Source organism: Eurosta solidaginis, chromosome 1, assembly GCF_040869045.1.
Source record: "Eurosta solidaginis isolate ZX-2024a chromosome 1, ASM4086904v1, whole genome shotgun sequence".
Lineage (NCBI taxonomy): Eukaryota > Metazoa > Arthropoda > Insecta > Diptera > Tephritidae > Eurosta > Eurosta solidaginis.
In genome coordinates, this window is record NC_090319.1 from 54,717,971 (window position 1) to 54,740,973 (window position 23,003).

At 36.0% G+C, this 23,003-nt stretch overlaps 1 protein-coding gene across 2 annotated transcripts in view; it reads right to left on the reverse strand.

Moving 5' to 3' along the window:
* Pkc98E (Protein kinase C) overlaps positions 1–23,003 on the reverse strand; it is a 152,882-nt gene that overhangs the window by 125,238 nt on the left and 4,641 nt on the right. For both annotated transcript variants that reach the window (XM_067790653.1, XM_067790663.1), the window contains exon 2: positions 15,716–17,014. In XM_067790653.1, coding sequence (XP_067646754.1) covers positions 15,716–15,869 — 154 coding nt within the window. In that variant the 5' untranslated portion in view covers positions 15,870–17,014. The remainder of the gene's footprint in view (positions 1–15,715; positions 17,015–23,003) is intronic.

Genomic DNA, 23,003 nt, shown 5'->3' on the forward strand with positions numbered 1-23,003 from the left:
TCGACTTTTTCAATTTTTCAATCATTCGGCGCACTTGGTAATGGTATCCATTTTGAATTCGCTGTCATTCCGAATCCAGCGAGTGCCTGTCAGAATGCTTGACAGATAAGTCAACACACTTGTACTGGTAAACTATGGGTCAAAATCGATTCCATTACGTCACATTACTGATTCGAAATCGATAGAGAAATGTGTGGTCAAAGGCAACGCTAAAAATTTGTGCTCAATTATTTCAAATCCATTTCATTATTTCTCGTTGTTTCACACGTTTTACATTATTTATTGATGGACAAATGAACCAAATTGCCAACATGTTAGCAAATGAAGTTTGAGTGTCAAATTTACCATACCGTTTCACTTATTTGTAAATTTTTAGTCAAAACGCATGGCAAACGCATTTGGCGTTGTATGACAGGTCATTTTCATTGATATTGCTAAATGTGTGGTCAAAGTTACCATAATGAATGAACTGCAAAAAGGATGTGACAATAAGCCGCGAGTATGTTGAGGAATTCATAACTTTCAAAGGTTTGATTTGAGCTTTTTCAGTAGAGTAATTCACAAAATTTTCTAACCATATTCACTATCGACATAATAGCGAAACGAAGCTTGGTATTCAGTTAGCACTTTTTACCGAAAATCGTTACATTATAAAAAGCTATTGTCTAAGGCCCGGTTTTTCAGTAATTGGTTAAGCTAAGCTTAAACTAAGTTTGCTAAAACTCTAGTCAAATTTAAACTCCAGTTAAACTACTGAGCAGTTTTTCAGTCAAAGTTTAAGGCCGCCGTTTTTGTGCGCCAACATTGTTTTTTTTTTATTATCTAGATAATTTGTAGATACGGCAACAACTGGATTTTGTTTACCCAACAAACATGGAAAAAAATTCTCCAGCGAAATATATATCTAGTTCCGAAAGTGATATCCAACATCGTTATTTAATTATTCTTAAACCAGATAGTTCTCGAGTTGATATCCAAATTCATTCTCCAATAACTACCCTGCAAAAATTCTTGGATTACGTGTTCCATTTTCTTCATGTTGGAGTACTCTAACAATACTCCTTTGCAATGTGTTTGCGGACCACCATCAGCCGATCATTGCTCGTTTTTTAACGACCGTGATCACAACACGATGACGATCTAACAGAGTTGCCAAAAGTAAAATATTGCATACAAATAACTGATAATAAAATTTTACTATGGCAACTCTGATAAAATGCAACCGCGCACTGGTTTTATGTATACATACTATAGTATAGAGAAATATTAGTTTCTTTATTCACGCTAAATAACATGAGAATATTCGTAGTGAAAAATATAAAAGTTGTATTGCCCCTCTTCATTTACTTTCATTTTAAATTAAATTCGCTCTGATAATTCTTTTCGACACAATTCCTCTTTAGTACTTTTGTGGGTGCTCCATGGAGTACCACAGTGAAAGTACTTTGCAAAGTACTCTCACTGTAAAAATTTTAGTTTACTTTTAATACCAATTTGGCATTTATATATAACAATGCCAGAAAGTATAATATTAAAACCGTGCTGGTTTTATCAAAGAGAGGGAAATTTATTCAAAGATTCTCTCTGAAAAACAAACCATGGGACTAATTTCTATACATTTCATAGTTTTAAAATAAAACTAAAATGATTTTGGATCTATCCATGTACCGAAATAGATTTAATAATAACTAGAATTAAAGTTAAGCCAAAATAGAATTGGATGTAGTACATTATTGGTATTAAAATAAACCCATAACTGATATTTTAATGCCAGAGAGGCATTGAATCCAAGGCAAAATTGTACTGGATTTAATACTTTTGTATTGAAATAAGCCCATAAATGTTATTTTAATGCTAAAAAGGCATTGAATCCAAACCAAAAATGTAATTGAATTTAGTAAATTTTTGGTATTAAAACCAACCGGGAGTTTTTTTAAACGTACAGTGGTCAACAAAATTATAAGCCCATGCATAGTCCTCTTCAAGTAATTCTACCGAAATCTTTGAAATTTGATATTTATTAAAATGAGTATTATTTTGAAGAGTGCTGAAAATAAAAACCCAATTTAATTATTTAAATAGAAATGCATGTTTTATTTATATAAATTATAAAAGTAAGACTAAGTTTATATATAAGTATAACTAAATTTTATTCTATTATTTCACAGGGCATTAACAAAAACATTTTCGAATGTAATTGTGGACCTCAAATGGTCTTACATTTTTTAGGCTATATAAACCAACTACTTCTAAATATTCTGTTGAAGAAATTTCATAGCACTCTAAGATGGAATTAAATTTCTTACTGACAAAAATTTCTAAACTTAAGTAAATTTCATTGTCGATAAGATCTATTTTTTTTATTTGTCCGAATGTAAGAATTCCGTTTTCTTGTCTTAAATTTAACATTAATTCTGGCCTATAAAAATATCCATATTTACATTTAAACTTTTTCATTATTAATACCTGAGGCATTTTATTTTTATCAAATGTCTTGGATAAAAACTTCTGTGCACTTAAATTTAAATCTTCAAAACTTAAATTACATAGTGGATCACAAATAATTTCATTCTCATATATCATTCTTTACCATTTAATACTCATTTTTGTTTGATATCTATTAGCAAGGGATTTACATATATTTTTGTAATTATTGATAACTGAAACATCCCTGATAAATTCGCGATGCTTAGCCTCGTATCTCATTGCCCACGTATGAATCAGAGGACCCATTTTTTCTAAAACTGAAGGATAGTGGGTCAAAAAGTGATGTTTTGGGAGCAGGGGTTCTTCATAAACTTCTACTATACAATTCAAATCTATCTTTCTATATCTTCTCTAAGAGATTTTATATGGTGTTGTTTTGAAACGGGAGACAATGTAAGTTTTATTATTCGAATAAGCGAAGTAACCCCATTCCAGAAATCTGGCATAATATCAAAAGTTAAAAAAGATGAAAGGGATGTGCAAAATAAGACATAAGTTTTGAGAGGCTGACAATCCAATGGATGTTCGGCATCTTTTATCAAGAGTGATTTTTGATGGGAGGCATGTACTTTGTAAATATCCGAAATTGAGACTTTTAATTTTATCATTAATATCTGTTATTGAAAGTATTTGCTTTCCGTAAGCTTCTGAAAAAGAGTTTTAAAATGAAAGGTAGAGCGCCTTCCAAAATATCGTGCATTACATCAACATTAAGACTTTCAAAAATTTTGTAGTGAGATAATTTGTAATTATCCCCCCATTGAGTATTTACCCTCTCTGTTTTTGACATTGGCTCAATTTTCTTCGCTAGAATTTCCCTGTTCATATTTATAGGAATGCAAAGCTTAGAATGTCTACTTAACGAGCTAAATGTATTAAATACTCTTTTTCATGTTTTAAGGGAGGCGCACCTCAACTTTAATCCATGAGACTTGGATAAGAAATGTTCATTTTTTAAATGAAATACAACATTTACAACAGTTTCAAATTCTTTGTTACATGAAAAGCAAAACTTTGCCATTGTTAGTTAATGCAAAACTTAATTAAATAATTCCTTAAACTTATTCTCGAACTTTCATTGTACTTCTAGTAACCTAGAACTTGGCTTTTTTTGTCGTCTACTTTGTAAATAAATATTGCAACAAATGCCAAAAAGTTCTCCAAAGTAGCATCAAATTGTATATTAAATACGTAAAATGCTTTAAAATAAAGATCAAATACTTGTCTAAACTTATAAGAGAGGGGAACACCTATCGTCTTACCATCAATGGTAATAAAATATTGGCAAATTGTGGCTTTATCTTGTCCAACTGCAATGATGGTGGGCTGACTAGACGCCACTGTAAATTCTGTTATTGGGGTGTTGAGCTGCAAAAAAATAAATGTGTTATTGGTGTTGATTAAGAATAAAAACATTGATTGCAAATTACGTTTTCAAAAGACTCGAAACTATCGACAGATTTTTGGAAGTTTGTTTTTTTTCTTTGACCACGTCCATTTGCAGTAGATGGCAGCAGCTTTAAAAAAATCAAATAAGGTAGCACTTCAGAGGACCAATCAGTATGGTTTCCCAAATTAGATCCGCCACTCGCATCAATGAAAATGTTTTCCACACAGGTTTCATACTTTTCACAGTTTTCTAAAAAACCTTTCGAAATCGCTCCAAACTTGCTGTTAGTAACCTTATAAACTGGAAAAAGACGTATGTAACACTGACTCAGCTAGTGCAATTTTTTCCTCACGCTTAGGGCAATTTCCACAATGCTTTCGTAAAAAGTTGGTACACTCGGGCACTAAGGAACGTCGGTAACTGTCACTTAAATTATTCGTTTTTTGTATTCCTCAAGAATGCACGAGAAATCTCCACATCGGAGGTAGTTTTGCAACTCCTGGTGAATACTCTACCATTAAAATAAACTTTGGCATTTATTCTTTTACTTACCTCGTGAGGTGGGCGAAGTCGAAAAGGACCTCAAAAGCCTAAGGGAAAAAGTACAGGTCGAGGTCCCCGACGTCACCACGAACGTGCTAGAAGAGGACCAACCGCTAAATGGTGCTGTGACTCGCACAGAGGATCACCCGGCACAACAGTCACGAAGGGCTGAAGGGGGCCTCGAACACTCTAAACCAAAAGGGCAAGGAGAAGACGACGATATCAAGACGAAGGTGCTGGAGGGGGACAAACAGCCCAATGGTGCTGCGAGTCCTACAGATAAACCTCCAACACAGTAAAGTGGCGTCGAGCGAACTCCTCCTAACCCTTGAGGAGGGTTCGTTTGACGTGGCGCTGATCCAGGAGCCGTGGCTCTCATCGGGAGGAAAGGTTTCTGGACTTAGCGCGCGCGGGTTTGGCGTTTACTACGCGCAAACGGAAGGACGGGTGCGAGCTGTAGTAATGGTAAGGAAACAGCTACATTTATATATGCTGCCTAATTACACCACTGAGGACCTCCTAGCAGTGGCCGTTGAGCAAAAGAATAAGCAGGCATTTATCCTGGCGTCCTGCTACATGGCCCATGCTGCGGAGGTTCCACCGATGGAGTGCAAAAGGCTAGTACAGGAGGAAGGGCGCAAAGGGCTCCGAGCGTGATATATATATGATTGGATGGTTCTTCATAGACCATCCTTCTCCGACCATGTGTATATCAGCTTCAGCATCCCCCTAAAGAAGGTAGAGAAGGGGGGAACCTTCAGAAACCCTAGGTTAACGAACTGGACTAAATTCCAGAAACATGTAGAAACAAAACTGGGACAACCCAAAGAGGTTGCTAATGTAGAGGAACTGGAGGGGTCGAATGAATTTCTAACAAGGACGCTTATGACTGCGTATAACAAAGCTTGCCCTCTAAGAAGATTCAGAGGAAAAGCAAAGCCGCCATGGTGGAGCAATGAGCTGAGTCTTCTAAGAAGACAGGTAAAAGAAATGTTTAAGCTCGCAAAGACCGCGGAAAGCGAAGCGTGTCGGGACGATTACAAGGATCTACTGAGGATCTACAAGCGTGAAATTACCAGGGTGAAGAGAAACTCATGGAAAAGTTTCTGTACGGACATAGAGTGCTCCAGCGAAACAGCACGGTTGAAAAAAGTCCTAGCAAAGGAAACATAGTCCAGGGACTAATAAAGAAAGAGAACGGGGAATGGTCACGTAATAGTGAGGAATCCCTTGACGTGCTTCTCGATACACATTTCCCATCGGGATACGGTTTAGAAGATCCAGCAGACATCACTCACACTTCGATCACGGAGCTAGTAGTGCCGGGCTTGGTGACCGATACCAAGATCGAGTGGGCAGTGGTGACGTTTTCTAAGTTTAAATCGCCGGGCCCAGATGGTATATTCCCGGCCATGCTACAAGTCTCAAGTAGGGCGGTCGTGGAATGGCTTAAAATAATATTCGATGGGTGCATAAGACTGAATCATGTACCGCACTCCTGGAGAACTGCTCGTGTAGCTTTTCTACCAAAGGCGGGGAAGATCGGTCACGTGTATCCCAAAGACTATAGACCCATTAGCTTAACATCATTTCTGCTCAAAACCTTTGAGAGGCTGATAGATGTGTACATAAAGTCCAACGTGGATGAAAAGCTGCTCTCCACAACACAGCATGCGTACACCAAAGGCAATTAGGTAGACACCGCATTGCAAAGGGTGGTAATAAGCATAGAGAAATCCCTGGAATATAAGGAGTATGCTCTAGGAGTCTTCTTGGACGTTGCCGCGGCTTTCAATAATGTTGAAAAATGGGCGATTATGGATGGCCTTAATTACATTAAAGTACATCCTGCCTTAATCAGATGGATCGGCTGCATGTTAAATTGCAGAAAGATTACATCACAATGGGGATTGCACAAGGCCACGAAATCAGTGGACAGGGGCACGCCGCAGGGAGGGGTGCTATCACCTCTGCTGTGGACGCTGGTCATCAACCAACTGCTCAGGCAATTCGATGAGGGACCCGTAAAACTTACGGCTTACGCAGATGACGTTGCAATTGTCATAAGTTGAAAGTGCCTTCCAAAGATTAGTTCTTTGATGGATCGGGAGCTTCGGGATATTCATACCTGGGCATCTAATGTCGAGTTGAAAGTCAATGCGGAGAAGACGGATATGGTCTTGTTTACAAAGAGGTACAAGGTCCCAAATTGGACCAGGCCTAAGTTAGGAGGGGTAACCTTACAGGAGAAACCTTGCACAAAATATCTAGGAATCATTCTAGACAGTAAGCTCTCATGGAAGCTCAACGTAGAAGAGAGGGTCAAGAAGACCTCAACGGCACTCTATGCATGTAAAAGAATGCTGGGGTGTACGTGGGGCCTATCACCCTCTCTTTCTCATTGGGTTTTTATAGCGATTGTAAGCCCTATTCTATACTATGGACTACATGATTCCCTATCTGCGCTTCGAGGAAGATCTTAAGGCCACAATAGAGGTGGACGGTTGGCGCAAGGGTGTGCAAATGGCGGACGAGACGATACATGTGTACACCAATGGTTCCAAAGTAGTGGAAGGAGTAGGGTCTGCGGTATACTGCGCTGATCCGGAAATAAACAGATCCTACAGGCTGCCGGATTACTGTAGCGTTTTCCAAGCGGAAATATTAGCCGTGACCAAAGCAGTAGAAACCCTGGAAGAGAATAGCTTAAGCTGCAACCGTGTAAACTTGTATATTGACAGTCAAGCAGCAATTAAGGCAATAATCTCGCATAGCACATCATCTAAATGCGTGTTAGAGTGTAAGCAGTCCCTGGAGAGAATCGGGACAGGGAGAAGCATACATCTATATTGGGTCCCAGGGCATATGGGAATAGATGGGAATGAAAAAGCGGAGGAACTAGCTAAAAAGGGCGCATCCCTTGAAGCTTGCTCCGTAGATGCCCCAATTATATTGGGCGAGATTAAGCGAATGCGAGAGGTGCACATGATCGACCAAGCGGGAAAGGCGTGGGTTCAAGCGCGGGGCTGTAAAGTGTCGAAGATTATGTGTAGATCTTACAACCTTAGACTAACACAGTTGCTTCTATCATTAAAAAGAGAGGACTGTAGAATCATGACGGGTATTCTGACTGGACACTGCCTTCTGGCGTCACATGCCTTTAAATTAGGCTTGGTCAGTGATAGCAGATGTAGGAAGTGCGGGTTGGAGGAGGAAACGATCGAGCACGTTCTGTGCTCGTGCCCTGCACTTTCCAGGCTAAGACTCCAGCTATTAGGAGTGATACAGCTGTCAGATCTAGAAGCAGCAAGTGGCTTAAGTCCTAGGAAGCTTCTAGTATTTGCAAAGAGGACGGAGGTATTTTATAACATAGGTCCTGGTTTTTGATAGGGTTTTTCAGTTTGGTCGTTAAAACAAACTTCTGTCAACACTACGGACTCATTCAGTCTATGTGAGGTCCTCATGAACCGGCCAGTTCAACCTACCTACCTACCTCGTGATTTAAACTCTTAGCAACTGGTGATCCCTTCTTTGGCAAATTTTCATTTATTTCCAATAAAAACCAGCTACAGTTTTTATATTGGCAAATAATTTCTTGGATATCGTCCACAAAAATTTCAGCTCCATCGCGGTCTCTCAATGTTATTGCACAATCGATATTAATGTTTAATTGCTCCACAACTGGCAAGAAATACAATTTACTTTTGCAAAATTTCATTAATTATTTACATTACTTACTTGATACAATTTCTTCGTTCGTCGAGAAGTCACGACTTTTAGGATTTGTGATTTTAATGAAACGCAATTGCCCCGCTTGTTTAATTTTCAGAAACATCGTGCACATGACGCTTTCCCAATAGTCGGACAAGTGATAATGAATTTCTTAATACTTTTTTGGTTTCGTTTTAAAGCCAAAAATACTTAAAATATCGGAGAGAGCATCTTAATGCCTTTCTGATCTCAAATTAAAACTAAAAAGTATTAAAGTTTGGGAGTGAGAGCACGTCTTAGTACTTTCCTGGTTTTACTTTTAAGCCAGTCGTACTAAGGAGCCGAGTAACATTAATATAATTGAGAGTGAGAGAATTTTTTAATACTTTTATGTTTTTGTTTTTAAACCAATGATACTTAAAATATTAGAGAGCGAAATTTAATATTTATTTGGTCTTAGATTAAAACTGCAAAGTATTAATATTTTTAAAAGGCGACAGTCAGCATTAATTAAAGTTTTGTTTCAAAACCATTTTGGATTTAAAGTTCTTTCAAAAATATTTCATAGTCTTAAAACAAAACTTTTTAGAATTAAAACACAAATTTAATACCAAAAATGTTTAAGTTCAATAGCAACTGGTATTAAAAGTAAGACTCCACTTTTTACTGTGCTCATGTATGTACTCTATGGAATACTCACAAACAAAGCGAGAGTGGGATCACCTACTCCTCTCCTAGGACATCGCAATGTTAATTGGAGCACATTTTTTGTATGAATACAGATTAGTTTTGGAACACTCCTATTCCTTACATTATTTATGGAGTACTCGCGTTTTTTGAAGGGTATTCAACCTTTCAGAAATTTTGTAAAATTAAGAGTTTTCGAGATGATCTTACATTGAGTGCAGTTAGAGAACCACAAGTTGTTAATTAAATTTTTTCAGCTTAAATAATAACAATTTTTGCTTTATAAAAAATTCCCTCTTTTGCTGAGTACGCTTTGATTCTCGAGTTGAGCCACTGTTTCGAAACAACTCTTGAGATTTTAGAAGTATGCCTAGTTATCAACATGAGCTCTAATGGTACTCAAGCCCAAATGCTTGTTGGGTATATTCGACGGCATTTGCGAACGCAAATAACTGATAGGTTAATTAGAGTTTAACCCTGCCAGATCGGCCGCTTAAGCTCAGCTTATGCGGCAGTTTCCCACCGACGTGTGCCGTACGTAAGGACGTTTGTCGTACGAAGCACGTTTGACCGAACTCTCAAGCCCGTAGGAATCAATGTGTGTGGCTGTGTACATGTACATAAGATATTTGTGTGTGTATTGTTTACAGATAAGCACTGTTGCCATTGACCATTTTGCATGTATGCTTATGGAAACATCAACTTTTTCCAATTTAATTTTTGATATTGTAAAAGGCCGGAATACTTATAAATAAGTATAAATAGATTAAATATTTATAATCTGCACTTTTACATAATTATTTCGAATTATTTTCACAATTTTTCAAACTTTAATTAGGCTTTTTTGCATAAAATTGCAAACGGTCAAAAATTAGCGCATAAAAGTTTACTAGGCCACTCTGTCTAGTGAGAGAGCGATCAGCTGACACGTTCTTACGGAAAAAGTCAAAATTGTTTTGATTTCTACGTTCCGGGCTACGTACGTACGGGCGTTGCACGTCGGTGAGTTTTCGTTTACATTGCACACTCATAAGATAGGTCGTGTCAGCTGACACGTTTTTTCTACGTACGTTCGTGAGTAACCACGGCTTTAGACTTCAGTTAAAGTAGACTGAAAAACTGCAGGATAGGTTTAAGCGTAGTTTAAATGACAAACTGAAAACGGGCCTAAATAATAGAAAAATATTGTAATGTTGTTTACGGCATTATCTGCGCAGCCATTTTTTTATATTTAAACTAAATATAATTATTGCATAGTTATCGTTGTTAAAACTAAGCTAGTGCATAGCGCAATCGATATAACGAAACACTTTAACGAGCGATAGGTAGCTAAAAAATTACACCGAAAACTGACAGCGCTACTTCTTTCCAAGCAAGACGAATTCAGTACAAGGTGGTGTTATCAAATCAGCTGTTTGCTTCTTCTTTATAATTGCCAAGCAACGCCTTGGTACAACAAAATGTCAGTTAATCGAAATCAATGCAAATTTTTTTGGTTTGCATGGTGAATTGGGTTAAGCTCGCTGTGCCATCATCTTGTATAGATTTCCTTTGGTTTGAAGTCTTTTTCTCATGCCGAATTCACTGAAGACTTGGCGAAATTTCAACTAATTATTTTTACTTACGATAAAAGCTGTGCACTTCACTAACTTTGAGAGTTTTGATATTTTAGTATCTTTTGAGGAAAAAGTAGCATCCTATACTGATTTTGTCATTAAAGTTAGAAATAAATATTCAATGGGAGGAATTATTTACCACAGGCGTCGATTTTTAATACACGTCAACAAAATTTCGGGAGAGGTGTCAAATAACACGTTTTAATTTCGGAAGCAATAATTCGAAGGCGAAAAAGTAATACTTTTACTCTGTCAAGATGTTTTTGTAAAAAGAAGTATAAGACATGTGGTTGATGTAATTTTGGTAATATTATTGTACACAGAAAAGAACTAACTAAAAAGGCGTTTTGCGCTGAGGCAATTTTCACCAGTTTGGCAGTCGTTTGGGGGTAATTATTTGATTTTTTGTGAATATCGAGTAATAAAAGAACAATTTCTTATTACCGACTTCTAATTATTGAATTTCTTTACAGAACTCTTGAATTCAATTCTTCTGGCATTTCCTTTTGAGTCTTCTATTCCCCTTTACATTTGCCAATTCCTCTTAAAAGAAAGCGTGAACTAAAACACGGAATACAACAAAAACTAGCAACAAAAAATTTTAAGAATTGCTTGGTACGGGCGCTGTTGTACTCTTTTCCCTCCTTTATCACCCTCTTAGTCTATATCATGGCCGACTTGAGTTCAATGATTGTCTAATGTAAAAGGGACTTACATTTTGCAGGTCCATGTACAATGGCTCAACATTCTAGGTCACTTTTTTCTTATGGAAAACTATACTAGGTTAGGTTAGGTTGAACTGGCCGGTCCATGAGGACCTCACATAGACTAATTGTGTCCGTAGTGTTACCAGAAGTTTGTTTTAACGACCAAACTGAAAAACCTTATCAAAAACCAGGACCTATGTTATAAAATCACTCCGTCCTCTTGGCAAATACTAGAAGCTTCCTAGGACTTAAGCCACTTGATGCTTCTAGATCTGATAGCTGTATCACTCCTAATAGCTGGAGTCTTAGCCTGGCAAGTTCAGGGCACGAGCACAGAACGTGCTCGATCGTTTCCTCCTCCAACCCGCACTTCCTACATCTGCTATCACTGACCAAGCCTAATTTAAAGGCATGTGACGCCAGAAGGCAGTGTCCAGTCAGAATACCCGTCATGAGTCTACAGTCCTCTCTTTTTAATGATAGAAGCAACTGTGTTAGTCTAAGGTTGTAAGACCTACACATAATCTTCGACACTTTACAGCCCCGTGCTTGAACCCACGCCTTCCCCGCTTGGTCGATCATGTGCACCTCTCGCCTTCGCTTAATCTCGCCCAATCTAATTGGGACGTTTACAGAGCAAGCTTCAAGGGATGTGCCCTTTTTAGCTAGTTCGTCCGCTTTTTCATTCGCATCTATTCCCATATGCCCTGGGACCCAAAATAGATGTATCCTTCTCCCTGTCCCGATTCTCTCCAGAGACTGCTTACACTCTAACACGCATTTAGATGCTATGCTATGCGAGATTATTGCCTTAATTGCTGTTTGACTGTCAATATAAAAGTTAACACGGTTGCAGCTTAAGCTCTTCTCTTCCAGGGCTTCTACTGCTTTGGTTACGGTTTATATTTTCGCTTGGAAAACGCTACAGTAATCCGGCAGCCTGTATGATCTGCTTATTTCCGGATCAGCGCAGTATACCGCAGACCCTACTCCTTCCACTACTTTGGAACCATCGGTGTACACATGTATCGCCTCGTCCGCCATTTGCGCACCCTTGCGTCAACCGTCCACCTCTATTGTGGCCTTAAGATCTCCCTCGAAGCGTAAACAGGGAATCAGGTAGTCTGTTCATCTTGTGATTGATGACGCTATACTACTATGGCCATATGGTCGGCGCTCAAGCTGCCCCGAAGCACCGAGCCTGGTTGCGGTAATTAATATACTAAACTCCCTTTATTTATGCTGATTTTGCGAGGACAAACCTAAATTTGATTTAACTTGATTATCATTGAACGTCCTGCATACTTATACAGTAACGAGGTTAGCCACATCCCTATTCGGTTTCGGGTTTATTAAATTAAACGGCTTTAACGGTTAATCGCTACGCTTTAACTACCATTTCCTTTATGTTGCGAGATTTAAATAATTTTTTAAGAACGAAATTAAGAAAATTTTTGTCGAATCAATAGATTGAGATCTCAATTTGAAATTGGCGGCTTATAGAAAACAGCGAATTTTTACAAAAAGTTTGCAAAACGCGTTTTCAGGTACTACTTTGACAATTTTTGTGGTATTTTAAAATTTTTTGTCAAATAACAAATTACCATTTTTTATACGTGGAATCAAGTAACCACGGTTGTAAGGAACAGGGTGAACTTTTAAAACTCCTCAAAAAATTCTTTATTACGCCAATCAATGCCTTTTTTTCATGCGGATTCCCTGTCCATGCTTAATTTAGCTGAAAACTGTGTTTAATATGTCATGACAGATTGAAATTTTAAATCCCATTTTTAATTTAGGCAAGATTTTAACTAAACAGTATGTTAGTCAGCGGCTATGATTAGGGGCTAATGCAATTATCATATCGCAATCGTTTTAAAACTATGACCTAGTTTACATACAACGATATTATCTTCATTTTCGTACTTAACTCCTAATATAAATTTGTCCCCTCGATAATCGGTAATTATGAACAAATTTTAGAGATGCGGATTTTTTCACAGAAAAAGATCCACCTCTATATTTCCTTTTACAAATCGCATTTCCGCAACGATTCATTGGAAACATCCGCTCCATTAACGCTTTTGACATTAGCCATCATTAAGTGGGTTTAGCTCTGTGAAGGTGGCACCTACATGTTCGAGTAATTAAAAAAACCATATCTTATTCGTTTGTCCATCATTGTGCACGTTTGTCCAGGAAAAATTTTCGTTTGTCCACCTTTTGTTAAAAAGTTATGACAAAAATATTTTTTTTTGAAAAACCCAAAATTTTTTTTCGCTTTATTGTGCTAAATCGTATGTCCGTCGTTTGTCCATGTTTGTCCAAGAAAAATTTTCTTTGTCCACTTTTTGATAACAAGTTACTTAAAAAAAAAATCGCGTGTGAAGTTAGCACCTCCATTTGCGAGTAATTAAAAAATCCAAATGCCATTCGTTTGTCCATCGTTTGTCCAGGAAAAATTTTCGTTTGTCCACCTTTTGTTTAAAAGTTATAACAAAAAATTTTTTTTTCGAAAAACCCAAATTTTTTTTTTGCTTTATTGTGCTAAATCGTATGTCGGTCGTTTGTCCAAGAAAAATTTTCGTTTGTCCACCTTTTGTTAAAAAGTTATTTAAAAAAAAAATTGCGTGTTAAGTTAGCACCTCCATTTGCGAGTAATTAAAAAAACCAAATGCCATTCGTTTGTCCATCGTTTGTCCACGTTTGTCCAGGAAAATTTTTCGTTGTAACTTGGTTATTTGACCTCCGATTTTTAAAATTGATATGTCATTATTTTGGCCTTGAGAAGCTTCACATTTCCGTTTAATGTCCTTTTAAGCTATGAAATCGTTTTCACATGATTAGGTCAGCTAAAAAAATTTTACCCCCCCCCCCCCCCCCCTAATGTATGTTTTTTCCCCTACCAAACGAAAGTACTTACAAATTCAAGAAAATGTTGCTTCGAAACCATATTACTAAAATAATAAACAAAGAAGTTATAGCACTTTCAATATTTATTTCAACTGTTATTTTACCTGATTCCTATTATACTTAGACCTGAAACTCGTGATATTTTTGGAGGAAAAATTGCAGAGTTTGCATTGAAAAGTTAATAAAGATATGCCAAATATCATGAATAGGGGAAGTCAAAGTAAATAAGTGAGTCAAACCTGTTGTTTCGTATTTATAATAATAACGCTATGCGACAAAATCAACTTTTTTTCTGGGTATTAGACAAAACCCACTTTTTTGTAGAGATTGGGGCTTAAGTAAACAAAGTACTATCTCCGTTTTTCGAACTTAGCCTCCAAAAAATAGATATCGGCTTACGAAGTTCGAAGTTCGAAATTCTACATTTCGAAATTTTATTTTTGTGTTAACGCGTTCAGCTGACCTAATCATGTGAAAATGACTTCATAGCTTAAAAGGACATTAAACGGAAATGTGAAGCTTCTCAAGGCCAAAATATGGACATATCAATTTTAAAAATCGGACGTCAAATAACCAAATTACAACAAAAAAAACATTTTCGGCTATATTTCGATGGATCAAAAAAAAAAAATTTTTCCGAAACCCGCTCAACATAATCTTTAAATTTAGGGGCGGACATTAGCAACTTTTTTTTTTGTATGGGGACCAACCCAGTCTATTGTACATATTGTCGGCTGAAAAAATCATAGAGAACGGTCGTATATATGGTATGTATCCCATACAACCGATTGTTCAGATAAGAAACTTTTCCTAATTTCTAGCCCATTTCAACGTCTAGAAACTTCCAATTTTATCAAATACTTACGCTTAAGTCAATTATTGTTGAAATAAGTGATTAACGGTGATAATTTTTTCATGCAGACCACAAAAAACGTAAAATTTTGCATCCTCACATTTTTTATATCTATCTTAAAAATCGCTTAGATATATACATCTGTTCACTACATATTTCATATCTTATACATACGAATATTTGGATATTACGAATGGGATAAGATTATTGTGCAGCCCCATTCATGAAAGGTATGAATTCAATCCCGACATTACTTGTTTCTTATTGTTATCGTACTCTTGTTTAATCAATTACGTCAGTGCATTTTCTTCCGATGAATTGGTGTCCTGGCAGGTGAGTCCTGCAGGAAAGGTTTAGCGAGATGCGAATGAGGCCAATGTAAACGATTTCAAATGACTCATTTGAAAGTACGCACCTGAGGCCAGCTAGCCCAACCCTCGATATTTTTTAAAATACAAGTGTAATAAAATTAATTAATCCGTATTAAATTAGCATTAAATGTTGTGCAATTTAGTACGGTCTCGTTTTTTGATTGGGCTGAAAAGGTTGGGCGAGCTTAAGAGACCTACATTTTTGGGTCGGATGATGAAAATTGTACAATCAAATTACAATTTTTTTAGTAGGTCATGAAAAAAAACTCAAAGTAGAAAAAAAGTAAAAAAATGAAGTTTCGCAGGCTCGAAAATTATTTTTTTTTGGTATGCGTAGTGGAACTTTTTTTTCCTGAGCCCAAATCCTATCGATGGCGCGATATCGGTTAATAAATCGACCCACCCTAATACATACATAAAATATATTTTCTACTTACCAAAGTGATTATCGTCGACATCAATCGAAACATATGGATCGATAGGTTGATCATCGGCTAATTTACCAAAAGTCAAATTGTGACGCTTTTGAAAATCGGTTGGACGCAAACCGATTGCTTCGCAAACTTTTATTTGTAATTTACCCGTAAACATTTTGTAAATTTCGTCTTTTCAAATGCAACCGTTTTAAAGGTTATACGAAGAAGAAGCACAAGAAGCCTGCAACGAATATAGGTACGTACGATGGACGATTATTGATAGTAGCTGCGTTGAAACGACCGATATTGAAACGGAAATGGCGATTGAACTAAACGCTGCTAAATGGTTTGTGGCTGGTTTTTGTTGTTGATGTTTTGTTTTATGTCAAATTAATGTTTTCTCGTTATAGCCAAATGTTTCAGAGCAATGTAAATTTCAATTAAATGCAATTTAAGAAATGATAATTAATTTTGTAAGCAAATTTTAGCTGCTTGTTTTTATATGCAGGCAATGTTGTTGTGGTTGTTGTTGGTGTGGTGTGGTGCAACAGCGCTGACAGTTACGTTAATATCGTTGCAATCAGCCACCAAATTCATATAACAAACGAATTACATATGTATTTCGAAGTCACACACACGCACATAGGCACAATTACAATACAATACGTTAGAGCGAGAAGATTTTATGGCGCGCGCTTGCGCATTTTTCGAACACACACACACACACACTAAGCTCAATTGTTAATTTAGCAAAGATTTCCGTAATGTTTAATTAATTTTTTTAATTTTTATTTAATGCATTTAGTTATACGAATTTATTAACACAATTTTATCCACATATTGCACTTTCTTTGAAAAAAAAAAATATAAAAAACATTTTTTATTTAACTTCTTGCTTTCTTATTTGTTACGTTTCGTTCGCATTCACTTTCACCTTCAAATCGTAAATTAATTCAATTCATGCAAATTATTTTACTTTTTTTGTTGTTTTTCTATTTTCTCTATACGTATGCGTGTGTGTGTTAGTCACCTAATTACACATTTGTGTTTGTTACGCTGCTGTTGCTGTTGTTGCTTTGGCTGTGACTATGGCTGTTGTTGTTGTTGTTTATGATGATGCTGTTTTTGTTGCTGCCATCGCTAATTATTCTTGGTTTTTGTTGGTTTATGCATTTGTTGGGCGCTTCACCCATTTAATGTCAATTGAGGTTCGTCTCTCGCAATATCCGCTTTTGAGATTTTATTATGCGCTTATTTTCTTTAATTTAGTTTTTCTTTAAATCTTTTTTCTCTTTTTTTGTGTGTGTGCGTTTATGTTGTCTGCAATTTATTTTTATTAGTTATACATTAGCCGTGTTTTTTTTCTACGTATATACGTCTACGTATGCGCGTAAAAAAACGCTCATCCTCACTTAGATAATAGCCGTGTTTTTATACACACGCGTATACGTTTACGTTTGCGCGTGAAAAAAACGCCTATCCTCGCTTAGATAATGCTGAGGAGACCCATCTAGCGGTGATAAATAGTGGACGCGCATAGAATACTTAGAATTGGTGCAGAGGGTGAAACATAGACACATATTTCAGTTACATCTGAGTATAATGCGTATTGAAGTTTAGTAGTACTAATTTTATACGTAGCAATTTCAGAGGTGTATTTAAAGTTTGTCGCTTAGCAGTCCATATACAGTTTAAGCGTAAACGTATATAGATGAGAAAAAACACAGCTAATGCTTAAGAGACCCATCTAACGGCAACTAGCTACACTAGGCTTGGGGATCTATCGAACTAAAGACTAGATCTTTTAATTGAACTAGTACGCTAGTTCGTTCAGTGAAGTGAACTAAACTTTTATGTGGCAACTTTGCAAATTCAAATTTCAAAATGTATGGCAACTCACTTCTTTTGCAAAATTAAAACAGCTGACCGAATTTCGCGATGATTACCGCCATATCGTCATTTTGTGAAGATTTACAATTTATTTTAGAAGTTTAGTATTTTTAATGTAATAGTAAGTGTGTCCATTTTGCTTTCATAAATTTAACTAGAAAAATGTGTGCTTAACACATAATGATTTCTTTCAGATGCCAAAGCGAAGTAAAATATGGAAGCACGTTAAAGAAAGTCGTGAAGAAAACAAAATGAAATGCAAAAATTTCCATAAGTGTTGCTGGCGGCATATATGATGTTTAAATCAGGGAGTGAGCAGATTTAACTTCCGAATTGAACTATTGAACTAGTTCAATTGGTTGAACAATAGTTTAATTAGGTGACCGAACGAAGGGCGAAAAGAACTAGTTCGATGGACTGAGCGAACTTGAAGTTAACTAATCCTTTCATTGAACTAAAAAATCCAACTCTAGTGGACACACACCATTTGTAGAGGTAATACATAGTGGTGAAACATAGACACATATTTCAGTTGCCCTCTGAGTATAATGCGTATTGAAATTGAGGAGTACTAATTTTCTGCGCAGCAATTTCAGAAGAGTAGGTATAGTTCAACGCGTAGCAGTCCATATAAAGTTTAAATTTATGAAAGCAAAATGAAAACACTTACTATACATTTAAAAGACTAAACTTCTAAAATAAATTGTAAAACTTCACAAAATCTAAATGACGATATGGCGGGTAAACAACGCGAAATTCAATCAGCTGTTTTAATTTTGACAAAGAAGTGAGTGCCCATACATTTTGAAATTTTAATTTGCAAAGTTGCCACATAAAAGTTTTGTTCACTTTACTAGACGAACTAGTTCAATTAAAAGATCTAGTTCTTTAGTTCAATAGATCCCCAAGCCTCTGGATCGCCTAAGTATGTTAAATCCAGCTAATACACAAATCTGCCGCTTTTGTGAGCTGGATGATGTAACACACATTATCTGTAAATGCGTTGCACTGGTAAGGTGGCGTGACTCATAACCCCTTTGTTGTCTTGAAATTTCTAAAAATGTGAGGCGTAGCATAATCTGATTAGGGTTCAGTTGGTCTTATATATGACTATCAATAGAAATTTTACGCATCCAACGCTTTTATTTAATTGTCTGATCAACGCCATATATTGATGAGGAGTATGATGACTAGTACCTAGGGCCTAACTAATTATTTTATAGATTTTAGTATTATTATTACTTCATGTGAGTATTGTTTTTAATAAAACCGTTTAACTTAAAAAAAAAAATTTTAATTATTATTTTTTTTTTCAAGTTTTTAGTCTTTATTTAATTGCCTATTATTTTCCTTTTTATTTAGTTCATTTAGTGACTCATTATTCCAAGGACTCTTTCATGACAATTTGTTACAATCTAAGTCCTCAATACATAATCCTTCCAAAGACTTTACTCGACTCTGCGCCACGTATGGTTGTCCCTCCTCCAACTCCAAAATATGTTGATGTCACTTCTACCGGACTGTGTGTAATATTTGTTCCAAATATGAGCCAAATCGGACATAATAGGTCACTTTCTATTCATGTATGTCTTATATGTTCCAAATATGAGCTAATCGGACCACAAATACGATTTTTGTGAATATCTCGCTCCTTGCTCCACCTAGCGGCGACTTTTTTTATAGGTCGCTTTCTACTCTTGTATGTATTACGTGTTCCAAATATGAGCCAAATCTCGATCCTTGCGCCACCTATGGCGAATTTTTTCTTATTATTGCATTGTCATCGGGTTCTGAACAATATTCCAAGTTTCAAGCTTGTAGCCTATAGGGAAGTTACTTAAATTTCAATTACAAAATTCGTGCCAGCCAACCAGCCTAGCCTGTCAAGTTAACCTAAATAAAACCGTTTAAAAAGGCGTTTTGCGCTGATACAATTTTCACCACTTTCGCAGCCGTTAGGGAGTAATTATTCGGTTTTTTGTGAATATCTATTAATTAAAGTACAATTTCTTATTTCCAACTTTTAATTATTGAATTTCATTACAGAATTCTTGAATTCAATTCTTCTGGCGTTTCCTTTTGTGTCTTCTATTTCCCTTTACATTTGCCAATTCCTCTTAAAAGAAAGCGTGAAATAAAACACGGAATACAACAAGAATTAGCAACAAAAATTTTAAGAACTTCTTGGTACGGGCACTGTTGTACTACTTCCCTCCTTTATTACCCTCTTAGTCCATGTCATGACCGACTTGAGTTCAAAGATTTTCTAATGTAAAAGGGACTTACACTTTGCAGGTCCATGTAAAATGGCTAAACATTTTAGGTAACTTCTTTCCTATGGAAAACTATACTAAACTCCCTTTATTTATGCTGACTTTGCGAAGACAAACTTAAATTTGATTTAACTTGATTATCATTTAACGTCTTGCATACTTATATAGTGTCGAGGGTAAACATATCCCTATTCGGTTTCGGGTCTATTAAATTAAACGGCTTTAATGGTTAGGGCCGTCTAATATTTAAGGTTTGCATCATTTTGGCCGTCACAGCTGTCTTAATGCAAACAACTTTTCTTTACAACGTTCTCACAAACTATATAAACTATTCAACATGAACACGAGTGTTTGAGTGAATCGCCTTGTTGCTTCCTTTGCTTTAAGGAGCCCAAATCCGCTTTGACCACCTATTCGTTTCTGTTGCGAGATTTAAATAATTTTTTAAGAATGAAATTAAGTAAATTTTCTTTTAAATAAGTATGTTCATGTTCAATTAATAAATTGTGCACTCAATTTTAAATTGGTGGCTGATAAAAAACAGCGAATTTTTACAAAACGTTTGCTAATAACTTTTAAATAAAATTGAATGATAATTATCCGCCACCGGATTATGATTCCTGGGATCAAAACGCGTTTTCAGGTACTCCTTTGACAATTTTTGTAAAAATTACGTGGAGTCAAGTAACCACGGTTGTAAGGAACAGGGTGAACTTTAAAAACTTCCAAAAAGTTTCTTCATAGCGCCAATCAATGCTTTTTTTCATGCGGATACCCTGTCCATGCTTATTTTAGCTGAACACTGTGTTTAATATGTCTATGACAGATCAAAATTTTAAATCCCATTTTTTAATAAGGCAAGATTTTAACTAAACAGTATTTTAGTCAGCGACTATGATTACGGGCCATTATATTTTGAATCACCCTAATGTATCTTATGATGTGCTTTTGTTCTTGTGCTTTTTTCTGTTTTGTTTTTTCATTGTCAGTTTCGCTATATTAGATATTTTTTCGTCTCTACTATCAGCTATTTCGTTTTTTCTACTTTATTTCTTTCCTGCTTTAAATCTTATTTTCTTGGCCTTAGTTTCGTTCTTGGTAACTTGATTGACTAAAGAATAGGCTACATACTTACACACATACATATATAGTATATATGGATGTACATATGTATTTATGTAGGTAAGGATTTCTGTATGTGCTTGGTTGGCTGGTCATTTCCTACACATTTGACATTTTTCTTCTGTTACTCTCTCTATTGTTGGTATATTAGAAAGAAATATAGAGCAAACAAGTGAAAAAAGAACGGAAGGAATTTCATTTCCATATTTCCACTTCCCCTTTCCTATTTAAGCGCGCGCGTATACTGACACACACATACATACATACTAATAAATATAAAACATGCATGCAAGGTCTGACTTAATATTTAAGCATGAGCTGTTTAAAAGTTGTCTCATAATATTTAATATTATTCGCAGTTTAATCAGATATTTTTTGTTTTTAATTTCTTCCATATTTTTACTTGAAATCATTTGAAATAAAATAAATATTTGTAGTTTTATTTGCCTCTGCATATATACTTCTAATATGTGTCAGTATGTATGTAAATACACTGACAAACAATTGAATAGGGATACGCAATTCAGCTGTAACTTTTTAATGAACTAGAGTTGCAAATATCCGTGTACCTGTGATTTTGTCACAGCCACTGAAATGTCACAGTACATTTGAGCACGTTCTGTGTTCGCCATATCAGCTATTAGGAGCGTCAGAGTTGCCAGGTCTCGAGGCAGCAATTAGGCTAGGTCCTAGAAAGATTCTAGTATTTGCCAAGAGGACGGAGTTATTCTACAACATAAGTCCTGGCGCCTAATTGAAATTCTTATGTTTAGTCGTCAAACAAATTCTGGTAACACTGTCGACACATTCAGTCCATGTGAAGTCTTATTCACTGGCCAGTTCAACCTTACCTAACTTGAAAATGTACACTCAGAGAAAAACGCCGTTCTAAAGTCCAGCACCACCGGCCTCAATTTAAGCTCTATATGTTCTCACTTTTTTGTTCTTGAAAAACGAACGAGCTATTCTTAACAACCTTGTTCTTGGAACTGACACCATTTTCTTGAAAAGAGAACGGCTGATCTTAAAATATGAACAAATGTTCTATTAATGAGAACGATGTTCTTAAAATAAGTATAATTTTCTTGAATTAAGTTCAAGAAAAAAGAAACGCTACAATTCGTGTGCGCTACAATGTCAAATACAACATTTGATTTAAACACACTGTTGTGAAGTACGCGATATCGAACTATAATTGTAGTACTCCCAAGTAGACTAAATAAAGACCATATTGCAATACTGAATATTGGAATGATTTATTCAACAGTTAGCGATTCCAACATAGGCAGAAGGTCGTAACAGTATTATTTAAGCTGCGGCTGAATAACAGTACATGTCCCAGAAAATGATAGAGGTGGCTATAGAAACCCCTCGCTAACAGAATATACCCACTGTTAAATCGATGGTCGCAGCAAAGAGGATAAATGTAGTAAGAGCCACACTAGTTATTTTTTAGGCATTTACTCGATGTAAACTGTGAGGTAGTCGCTACTTTTTTTTTGGGCGAGATGTTTATAAATGTCTTCTATACATTTTCATGGGGTATTTGTGTTTATTTTTCCGACTGTATTTAATTAATTATTTAATTCTTTCCAAAAATCACGTTTGGTTAAAGTGACAACACCGCATGGATAAATGGGAGGCAATTCATAAATGTCCCTCATAAAAAAAAGTTGCGACTACCTCACAGTTTACATCGAGTAAATGTCTAAAAAATAACGAGTGACGGCTCTTATTATATTTATCCTCTTTGGTCGCAGTAATAGTAATGTTATATATGTATATATATGCTCCTAGCGAGTGCATTAGTAGAGGCTGTTCCTTGGAGTTTTTCTGCGACATCTGCTACTTATACGTAACACAATCCGTAGGGAAAAATATAAATTAATTTTCCTTTGTTGTTTTTGTTTTGTTTCAGTCACAGTCACGAGCAAAACCCGCTGTGACTAGAGGTCACAATCACATGTAACGTTGTTCCTCAAAAATCACGGGATCGGCCAACATTAAAATGAACTAAGACACAA